General features: G+C 36.9%; 1 protein-coding gene across 1 annotated transcript; it reads left to right on the top strand.

Moving 5' to 3' along the window:
- The first annotated feature begins 3,181 nt into the window (after positions 1-3,181).
- Positions 3,182-5,842, top strand: LOC145243479 (transmembrane protein 62-like). The gene has a single exon (XM_080106418.1). It carries the CDS (start codon positions 3,353-3,355, stop codon positions 5,369-5,371), a length of 2,019 nt encoding a protein of 672 aa, XP_079962544.1. The 5' UTR covers positions 3,182-3,352; the 3' UTR covers positions 5,372-5,842.
- Positions 5,843-11,783: the final 5,941 nt, after the last annotated feature.

The following is an 11,783-nucleotide window of genomic DNA, read 5'->3' as shown; positions in this document are numbered from 1 at the left end:
TTGAGAAAACATTTCCAGTTATACTGTAGCTGGAAATCTTGTGAAGTAGGCCTTTATGCCATACCTTATCTAAGGCCTTTGATATGTCAAGAGCAATTGCCCTAGAAAGGAAGCCTTTGTCGAGAGATTCACTAATCCTATAAGATATAACCGTTTGCACATCTGCTGTAGATCTAGCAGAACGGAAACAATATGTCACTAAGAAGGTTATTTCTGCTGAGGTGAGTACCTTGGTAGCTATGACCCGCGGATAACCATCGTTGGACATAGCAGCAAATTTTCTGCACGTTTTCAAGATGGCGTTGCAAGATCGTCATTCGTAGTTTAACCATGAAATTTGATATTCTTATTTACAAATAAACTACTTGATAAATTTACATAATTTTTGATGTATGATATATTTTCTTTCATCACTGCTACATATATAATACAGATTTTTATTTATTTTTGTTTTTTCATGGGGATGGTGGATTCTGGATAAGCACCAATTTATTTTTTTTTAAATAGTTAAACTATGTAAGATATTACATCTTTTTTTCCCCCCATCGATTCAGTAGATGACTTGATAGCTGCCATCTTTTTAATTATTACGGTCGTCTAGAGTAGTAATCGCAAAGGTAATATTTTCTGTTGCTACGGCTTAACAATTAATCCCTTTTTGTGCTTTTGCAAATTTCAAATGTAGCCATTTATGAAAAAATTGAAGATCTTAATTAAAACAAAACTTTTGAATAGAAAAATAAATAAACAAACAAACAAACAAATAAATAGTAGTGGTAGTAAGGTGATTGTGGCCTGCTAGACCAACACAAAACTTACCTTAAAAAACTTGTTTTCATGGGGTTTTCGGCTGTGCTGAAAACGAAAATCGCTTTTAAAATTGGGGCGGGCAACTATTTAAACAATGGTTTCAACTGATTTTTTGTCAATTCTAATAAGTTACAATGGTAGCTTCCAAATTATGCAGTCGAAATTACCTGAATATAACTGAATTATTAAACAAAAACAACTTTAATCGTGTTAGCAGGTGAAAAATTGCCGCCATCTTGTTTAAATCAAAACAGAAAATTACCCCGCCCTCCCTTTAAAGTTAAACTCTGCTGTGTCTTACGATCGTTTTCTTCAAATTCTATTTTTTATTTTCTTTAATAAATAATTTTCTACCTTATCGATTTTCGTAATTTTTGGATATAATCATCTTAAAAATACGAGGAATACGTAGATACCATTGTTTTCATGTGAAATTTAGTATTACGATTTCCGAAATTTCGTCTCAATAGTGTAGAAGCGCCTAAACTTTTTATGCAAATGTTTAAAATAAGTTATTTTTATAATTCAAGAAGTGTTTAATAAAAAAAACTTTAGTAAATGTTACCTTACGTTACAACAAAACACCCATCTCTAATTTGTTTTTTTTAGGGGTATTCGAGATCACTAACATTAACAACGAATATGATAATCAAACCCGTCGCAAATTTTACCGTTTGCATGGTATGAACCCCTGTACCCTGGGACAATAGTCCTTTTTACCCCTTTTCACCGCCTTCATTGTGTTTTCTTACATGATACGTTCGCGTGCGCACGCGCGTAGTAAAGTGACTTGTCACATTGCCGGGGAATCTTTTAGCGGACATTTCAAATAACAAAGTTTTAAAAAGAAAAAAAGAAAATGTAGTTGATTTTTTTTTTTTTTACGCAGTTTTTAATGTTTTCTAATTGATCTAAAAAGGTTTTCACGAGTTTAAAAAAACATTTTTATGTTTTCCGTTTTTTTTTGGGGGGGATATTCGATTATAGGACGTGTAGTTTAACAGGTGATGTTTTTCGTTCTTTTGAGGAGGGCATTCAATTATAAAGCTTGTGTAATTTAACGGATGCTTCAGCAGTTTAATTAACCGTCTTTCCGTAAGTAACACGCCGACATTTACTGAGTAGAATATCGTTTAACATTTCCCAAAAATTCTGTTTACATTGGGGAGGGGGGCAGTGGAAGGGAGGGGAATCTGCGGTCAGCCGCCACCACAAATACAAATGTTTAAAATAAGTTGTTGTTTTTTATATATTCAAGAAGTGTTAATAAAAAAACTTTTATACATTATTTGTGACAAAATTATATGATAAAACTTGTGAAAAAACTAAATATATTATTTCAAAAAGATACTATTTATAGAAATGTAAATAATAATTTATTAATAAAATAATAAAAATTCGTTTTTTTTCGTGATACTGATAACACAAGTGTTAAAACAAATAAGCAAACAAAAAACAACTAGAAATGTAAAAAAAAAAAAAAATGACTGTTTTTTTTTGTTTTTTTTTTTTTTGACATAACCAAATAAATAAAAATAACGAATCTCGCTGCTGATGCGAGAGATCAAAGGTAAGCGGCTGTAACAGCCGCCGGCTGTTGCGATAACGTGAAGTCCGCTCTGCAGTGCTGCTGAGCTGAGAGCTGCAGTGCAGTGCACTAGTGCACTGCAGCCACTGACTGCACTGATTATGGAGATAAGTAGAGAGTACTGAAAGTCTGGGGAGACTTGTCACTCAGGGTCCAGGAAACACCACAGCTTATCGGTATTTATGTGCTTTCCCACGAAAGCAAAATGTGACACAAGGTCGTTTTTAATGTGGGGGAAAAAAAAAACAGCTCCCCAAAAAAGGGCAAAAAGTGGCACTGGTACTCTGGTAGGGACCAAAAATAATAATTTTCTCAGTATAGAGGATTCCCCCTCCATTGACCGAGACAAATTACCTTAAGAGTAGCATCAGAACAGATACTACACTTTGATCTTGGCCCGAAGGTGCGAACGAACGAGTAATCGCGGGTGATGTTTTTTGTTGTTGATGCTGCTGTTGATGATGATGATGATGATGATGATGATGATGATGATGATGATGATGATGATGATGATGCGTTAGGTCAAGAACCAAATCGACTGCTACAGAAATGCATGCCCTCCTCCTCCTCCTCTCTCTCTCTCCCTCTCTGGTCATCAGATTTTGTTAGCATTTTTTTTTTTTAATTACCACGATTAAATTTAAATTTTATTTTCATATTTTGCTTTTTTACTTTTTAAAGATACAAGATTTGGCGAAATAAATAACTGAAATAGTTTGGTAAAAAATTTTTTTTTAAAATCGATTCGTTTGCAAAGGGGAGTTAACAAAGTTAAGGAGTTTTTTAAGAACGACACCGCCAATCTGCGCTCGATGACATAAGTGTGTGAATGGATCGTTATATATTCATCGATAACTTGCGTCAGCTTTTTCTTTTTGTCTCGTGATTGTTACTCTGTTATTTTTATTACTTTTTTTTTTAATGATAAACTCTGATAGACATTGGTGAGTCGAAATGAATATAATTCCGGTGATTTTCGGCTTGCTAACAACAATCATTGTCTTGTTTGCGCTCATTTGCGACGTCACGGACCCTGGTTGGCCAGAAGAACACCAAATTCGACGATCGTTTCGCACCCGGTCAAAATCCGAAAAAGATGGGCATTCAGTTGACGAGGACCACCTCGCCCCCGGAAAGACATACGAGAATATTTTCTGGTTCGTACAGCTAACTGATACGCACTTTAGTATTTTTAAAGATAAAAAACGAGGACCCGACTTGATTCGATTCTGTGACGAACAGTTAAGTGTACTCCGTCCGCGGTTTGTTTTAGTTTCGGGGGATCTTGTGGACGCGAAATCCATGGACACTTTCGGGTCGAAACAATACCGCGAAGAATGGCAGATCTATAAACAAGTTACAAACACGTGCACGAAATACGTGGATGGACAATGGTTCGAAACTCGAGGCAACCACGACGTGTTCGACGTTCCGAATTTTGTCAGCTCCAACAATTTCTACCGTCAGTATTCCGTCCAACGTAAGTTCCGAAACCAAACTTCGTACATGTTTGATTTTAAGACCGATTTTGGTCGTTATTCGTTCATAGCCATGGATGCATGTTTGGCCCCCGGGCCTCGAAGACCGTTTAATTTCTTCGGACAGCTCAAAGATAACGATGTCGATCGTTTGTCCGAGTTCTCTCGGAAATCCTATGGCAGTAATTTGACCTTTTGGTTCGGACACTATCCTACTTCTTTTATTGTTTATCCGAATAATGTCCGCTCAATTATGAGTGGGGGCATTGCTTACCTGTGCGGCCATCTTCATACTTTAGCCGGGTTCGTTCCGAACATGTACACGCGACAGAAAACAGGAATGCTTGAATTGGAACTCGGTGACTGGAGAGACAACCGTATGTTTCGGATTTTAGCTGTCGACCACGACCTTCTCTCGTTTACAGACGAAGTTGTCCAACAGTGGCCGATTATTCTCATTACCAACCCCAAAAATGCTCAGTTTTTAGCACCTCAACACGAACCTCTACATCGGATAGGAATGTCCACACATATTCGAATTCTTGTATTCAATCCGATTGCTTTAAAACACGTAAACGTTTCTATCGATAGACAATTTCTTGGTTCTGCTGATCACGTAAAAGAAAACCTCTACGTGTTGAAGTGGGACACGAATAAATATTCGGCGGGTTTATTACACGAGATCATCGTTGCGGTGGAAGACATCGAAGGTAACAGCCGAACTATCAGCCAGACGTTCTCTTTAAATAATTCGCAACCCAAGTTTTCCATCGTGCCAAAGCTGCTTCTGATGCTAAACCTATTTGGTGTGGGTAAAATTCTTTTTTGGTCTCTGTTTTCCGTCTGGCTCGCTGTTTTGTTCTTGCTTCGTCGGTGTTCCAACATTCGACCCTATTCACTGGTCAGCAGCCTGCCCGTCTTCACGGTGCTTTGCTGGTGGTGTAATCTCTGGTTGCGGGCACTTTGGAAACTCACGCAGGTGGATCGACTCTTTTATATTACCGTGTCCATGTTTGTGTACGTTGGTGTCGGACCGTGGTTCATTGGTGAGTTTCTACGGGACGAGATCGGCTTCATGTTTGTTTGGGGCATAGTTGTCTTGAATACCCTCATTCCCGGAAGTTTTACTTATTTTTTTGGGATTTTCCAGATTTTCACCTTCAACATTCCGCTCACGTGTTACCTTGGATATTACTACGACCGGGTGAATTCTAAATACCGTTGTTGGCTGGCGTCAGCAGAGAATCCCGAGAGAGACAATTTTCAGGCCCCTTTCTGGTGGCTAGCTCTCCTGAAAGTTCCCCTCATAATTCTCTTCCTTTTCCAGTTTTACCTGGCATTATCTGGTTTCCCAAAAGCTTACGGGATTCTAGCGTTTTATATCTCTCCAGTAAGAACCTGGAGTGCGTTTAGCATTTTTCCATTAACTTTAATAGCTTACCGACAAGCTTGTTGTGTGACTTCTGTCAAAACCTGCTTGAATACTTCCAGATAACAAAGCCTCCATCTTTTGTATTTACAGTCATAAATCTATGGCCACTTCTTGTTCTATTTTTGTCTTTGCTCTTTTTTTTTTATGGCAATTACTCCAGACAAGGCATGACGCCATTCAATGTAAAGGAACTAACAATAACAAAAGATGATTAATGCAAAGACAGGATATGTCTATTAACTCTAGGAGGAAAACAGTCTGCAGGGAGAGTTCACCAAGCTTGCAATTCTTTTATTTCATTTAAAAATATATGGTGACTGGTGAGGGTGACAGTGGTTAAATCGTTAATGACATTAACTGAAAACCTGGTTGTACCAAGTTCGAATCAAGTTTGTTCCACAGAAATACTTGCATTAACCCCCCCTCCACACACACACACACACACATACATACATACACTTGACCTTATGCCTAACCTTTTGAAGAAGAGGTAAATAAAATAAACGTTGATCAAAGAATGTACAGTATCATTAAGCAGGGCTATTATGTTTTGGAGTATTTGTTCCTACTGTATCGAAACGTGTGTTCCTACTTGGTGCGTAAAAGAAAAGCAAAAAAAAGAAGGCTATTCTATGAATGAATAGCACTTAGATTTTGATCTTTTCGAAAAAGTGATGCCAAAAAAATTTATTCCAGCGTTTTATACTCTTTTTAGCACTTGTGCATTTTGGGTTGGGAAGACAATTTTTTGGGTCTTCATTTTTGAAGAATTCCACTTGAAATAAAAGGGAGACAATTCAAGAAGTTCTCAATGTTTTTGAAAGAATTTATCCGACAGTGGATGAAATTCATATTTTACGGTATCTTTTGTTTATTAAATTGTTTGGTGAAAGTACAGAATGGTTACAAAACATCCCCCTCCTGGCCCACCATGTTAAGAATGGGTTTCTAAATAGTAACGTTATTATTTCAGCACGGTCCATATTCCTGCATAAGTATCAAAATCGAATGTAAAAAAAAAGGGCTATATTTTATTACTCAGATATATTCAATATCTTAATTTGGGAAAAAAGATTTTTTTTTTTTTGTTTTTAATGTTTGTTTTGCTTTTACCAATAAGTTAGGTGAAACTTCAACTCTTTGAATTGTTCAAAAACGAAAATATAAACATTGTCCTTCAAATCTAAAATGCACAAGCCCCAAAAATTTATTTCAGCTTTTATGCAAATTTTTTTCTTTCTGTCAAGTGTTATAGTAGCAAACCATATACCAGAGCTCCTGTGATAATGTGTTGTCATGATAGCCTCACTGTACCGTGTTCTTATAACGCCACCTTTGGTATTTGTACAGTTTAATCAAGACATTAAAAAATGAAAATATTAAAAAAAGAATATATTCTACGTATCTGTTTTGGACTGAAGATCTCCGAAAAAAAAAATTTCACTTCATTTGATCGCATAGTTTTTTTTTTTTTTTTACAACGGGAAAACACGTTTTTATGAGAGCGCGTTGAAGTCTGTCATCTTGGAATTTTTTTTAACATGCCACGGGGAGATAACTCAATGTAAAGTGCCGACACTCCTTCCCCATCTTTAATTCTAGCTTTTCTTCCTAAAAATCGAACCTTTTGCTCGGTATCATAACAAATTGTTTTTTCGCTGTAAAAATAAAACTACTTGATGAAATTAAGTGAAATTTTTTTGGAGAACTTTCAAAACGGATACTTTTTTTTCGATATTTTTCATTTTTTAATGTCTTGATTAAACTGTATAAGTACCCCACCTTTTAACGAAGCACATAAAAGTCCTTCAAAACAGAAAAAGATAAACTAGGCATGGCTGCAATCATCAATGGCACTCGACCCGTCATTTTCACTAAGACGCATTTTATGATATCATAGATCGCATTTATCACATCCCTGACAGTCCATTTTTTTTTCCCTCAACATTATGAGGATGTCAGCAATTGTAAATGCTGCAAACTTTCAGCTACTCTTCACTGGTGGCCTTCGAGCCAAGATCAAAGTGTAGTATCTGTTCTTCAGATGCTGCACTTCAATTTCTTGTTCTCTCTCAGTGGAGGAGAAATCCTTCATGACCGAGACAATGTTTACTTTTGTTCATTTAGTCCACGTTAAAAAATCGACCCTGGTGTCTAACTCTGTCCTGTGGAGAGGCATTGTAAATAGGTACTCTTCACTGGAACTTTCAGATTTTGAGGAGTATTTTTCCTAGTGTTGGGACGATTAATCGGAATCGGGAATCGAAAAAAACAAAAAAAAAACAGGACTTTTTTGGGGAATCAGAAAAATTAACGCCTATTTTCCAATGCCAGGAACGATTCCTCCAATTGATTACTTTTAGGTCTTGTCTTGTTTAAAACTTAACTTTCCACGGCTCATATTAAAGATGAAATGATAAATATCTATTGATTTTTTTTTCACTACGAATAAAATTAAAATCTATAGATAACTCTAAAAGTGCGTATTTTACATTTGTGAAAATGTATGCGTAAAAAAATATGTGTTTTTATGGTAATCTGAAAAGAAAGAAAACAAATGAAGCCTGCATGGTTCCCCGTGAGTGCACAGTGAACGAGGCATATAAAAAATGACTAAGTTCAGCATCCTCCTTCCATTTAGCCCCGAGAGTCCCGTTGCAGTTTTAGACCTTAACATATGTAAATTTGAGTTCTGCACCATGCAACTATATATTAAGAGATTTGAAAAGAATTGGTAATTGTATCGGAATTGGGGGCAAGGGAGGAATATTGGAATCGTCCCTATCACTAATTTTTACTTTTTTTTTTTTTTTTTTTTTTTTTTTTTCCCCCACAACTGGAGATAGCTGTTGTAAATGGGCTATTCCTGGTGTTATCTTTGGTCAACGTTTTGTGTGATGTTTGTTCCTTTGGTGAAATATGGTCTTCAAGTGTATTACTAGCAACCGCATGCTTCTTTTTTGCACTGGCTTGGCATTGGCATGAAACAAAATGTTACAGTTGTAACATATTTTATGTTACAGTTGTACCATACGTAGTATGTTACAGCACAGTTTTAGGGTTCAAACAAAATAAGGTTCATTAATTAAAAATGAAAAATACAGGTTGACATAGGATTACTATAGCTCCAAAAACCTAAGTAATTGAAGGTGTGTCAGGTGTTCAGTTTGTGAATTCCATCTACGAATAATAATAATATTTATATACAAAATTATCTACGCGTCACCAACAGAATAAGGCTTCAGTTTTTTATATGATGAACCATCATCCAAATAATCAGCCGGAAACAAGAATTAGTCAACTGTAAAAACTACACATACCTTAAAAGACGCCATAGGACACTCTACTACTACTACTATGACTACATGTAGACTAACACAGTAAGACTTCAGCTACGGTGAAAATAAACTGTTTTAGCAATGTGAGTTTCGAATCCCTCATCACTAGAGCTGTGACAACAGCATATTCTTTTCATTGTTTTGATTCTTGAGTATATATTCGTTAATATCTTATATGTTTTTATATAGGCTGATGTGGTTCTCGGTTAATTGACTGTGTCTTACCATGTCGGATATATACTCGAGAGTTAAAAGAATGAAAAGAATATGCTGTTGTCACAGCCCTACGCATCACTAGTGTTGTAGACTTGCAGGTCGGTACAAATCAAGACAAAAAAAACAGTGACATGATTAATAGGATGTTAAAGCCAAACGTTTACATCTGAACATACAGATAAATCGTCTTCATAAAAAAAAAAATGTATCCCTTGTCGAAATTTTAATTGTTCATTACAACGGACAGAAACGGTCAGAGCAAAAGCTTTTTGCGAAAATACAAAACCGGCTTAGTAACTTCAAGACTTTCAAGGATCTACTAACGAGTGTATGTATCACCATCTGGCTGACAAGCTAATCTTCTTTCATATTGTTATAGCCTTGAAGGCCAGTAATAATCAAGACAAACACAGTCATAACAAAAGGACGTATTAGCAAAAGTATCTTACAGAAGTACACATCATGATTCTGGAGCCATAACTGCCACGAATCGCTATTCAATAATGTATAAGATGTAACTGCATTTATAATTACTTGGCAAGCCCGTTGTTCCTAAAATAGATGTATCAGCTTACGCCGTGACACATACATACAGACTAACACGCTAGTATAATTAACAAAAAGATATCTTAGCAAAAGTATGTTACATACGTGTCATGATTCTAGGATGTAGCGGGGGGGGGCATAACTTCTACGAATTGCTACCCAATAATGTCTTACTTTATAGACATCAATTTCGTATCAGCTGTGAAAAAAGTCGTTATCCGACTTTATGATGTGGAGAGCTACACATATATTGCAAATGGCGCAAACTTCCTGTTCCGCTTCTCTCTAACTGTAATGAAGCCACTGAAACCTATGCAAATGACCAAGCTGTGGCGTGAGCGTGATATCAGCGGGATCGGAGGAAAGGATAAAAAAAGAGAGGAAAAAAAAAACAAATGTGGCGGAGAGGAAGATTTTTAAGGCAGAGTTTTTTTTTTGTTTTTGTTTAACCATGTTGCAGCACAACAGAAACTTTTAAACAAGATGCAAGATTTTCTTTTTTTTTTTGTTGTTTTTTTACATAGGCGTCACCACTTATCAAGGCCGATCGGCCACTCAAGGATAAGGGTTAAAGAGTGTAGAGTAGTCAAAAGGACAATATAGTAATCAATAGTAATGGAAGTTCGGTAAATTTGTTAACTTAAGTGGAACGGTTCATCAGAAACTTGTTCACGTTGGACTTGAAGACAACCATATTATAGACAGCTGGAAAGCAGGAAAACGGAAGACAATTCCACAGGCGTGCAGTTCTAAGAAAGAAGCTTTGATCATGGAATCTATGTTTAGGTTTAGGCACAGATAAAGAGTGGGGAAAATTATTGATAATGTTTTCAGCTAGTCTAGTGTTTCTTGTGAAAGTTTGGCGAGGGGGGACCATAGATTGAAGCTCAGTCGAACACTTTCCATGAAAATAACGATAAAGCAGTTTATCCTACAAACTTTTAACAAGATTTTCAGACGACCGTAAACAGAGGAACGAATTACAGACATAACAGCTGGTTATATAGCTGCCGACTAAAAAAACTGTTAATTAACGCTGAGGGGATAAGCAGGAATGTAACCATATCGTTGTTGGCTTGGAAAATACATATCAGACGGCTGGGTGACTTTTCTTTCAACTGAAAAAAGTTTGTGTCAAATTTCTTTCTTTTCTTTATTTGCAAAACTCTCCTACACAACGTCAGATCTGCGTTAAAAGGTAACGACCACATAAGATAACTTTTAGCAAGTGGAGGATCATTTTTGTGTTTTCTCGTAGAAGGCTTAGATGGATGCTAATCAACAAGATCACACGACGAAACAGCTGTTCCTGGTGTTATCCTTGGTCCACATTTGTATGGTGTTTTCTCCTTTGGTGAAACATACTCCCCAAGAATATTGGCAACCGCATTCCATAAACTTCTTGCACAGGGTTGTAACGTGACCTTTACACTTATCACATGAACAAAAAAACATAAATAAAATATCTGAGTCCGCATTTTTTCTTTTCCAACGAAAGGTTTTACTACTGTTACTTTCGGTATCACTTAAAAAGTCTCTTGCTGCCAAATATTCATATTACCAAACATTTGTTTCTCCTTCTTCCGACTGCATGCCGATCACAACTGGCCCTTTCTTGTCCTTGCTATTTATGCGTCCATTTTCTTTGACATCGACTTTCTTTCTCTGACCTCACACCGGCTGTATACCGGCCATTTCTCGCCTGCGTCTTTACACGTGCATTCTCCTCGATGCCGACTTTGTTTCTCCCACAAACACGTTGCATTTTTTTCTCCTTTTTTCCTTCCTCTTCCTGTACACACTTTCTAATTTGCATATACGCGATTTTCTGCTGCTGCTGCTAATGTCTTTGCATGCTGGCCACCCTTCGCGTCTGCTGATACTTACCATGCGCTCGTATGCACTATGCTCCAGGGTTAGCATTGGTATGAAACGTAACATGTGTTACAGTTGTATCAAACTTATGTTACAGCCCAATTTTAGGGATCAAATAAATCGTGGTGGGTTAGTTAATTAGTAGGTTGACATAGGATTATCATAGTTACCCCCAGTCTTAATGTAGACGATATACATTAAAGCATCATATGCACGTTGATGTCTTCGTTCGATCTCAGGAGACAATGGATACCCCCTGTAAGGGTAGTTGCGTGAGTAATTGTGAGGCAAAGGTTGCATAATCTCAACCATACCTCTCCTGAATCAGTACTGCTTAAGTCCAGTGGCAAAGAGAAGTGCTAGGCAACTGGAAACAATGCCGAGATAATCGGAGAGTACATACGGCACATGGAATTCTCAAATGGTCACATATTTTAGTACTGACCTGGCTTGACGTTGCTTAACTTCGGTGATCTAACCGGAACCAGTGTGTCAACATG

Source organism: Euprymna scolopes, chromosome 22 (genome assembly GCF_053919585.1).
Source record: "Euprymna scolopes isolate OS-2025 chromosome 22, ASM5391958v1, whole genome shotgun sequence".
NCBI lineage: Eukaryota > Metazoa > Mollusca > Cephalopoda > Sepiida > Sepiolidae > Euprymna > Euprymna scolopes.
The sequence above is the reverse complement of the archived record's forward strand: the minus strand, read 5'-3'. Positions and strand labels throughout refer to the sequence as shown.

Excerpts from the sequence above, each read along its gene's own strand:
- LOC145243479 (XM_080106418.1), top strand. The coding sequence starts at position 3,353 with ATGAATATAATTCCGGTGATTTTCGGCTTGCTAACAACAATCATTGTC.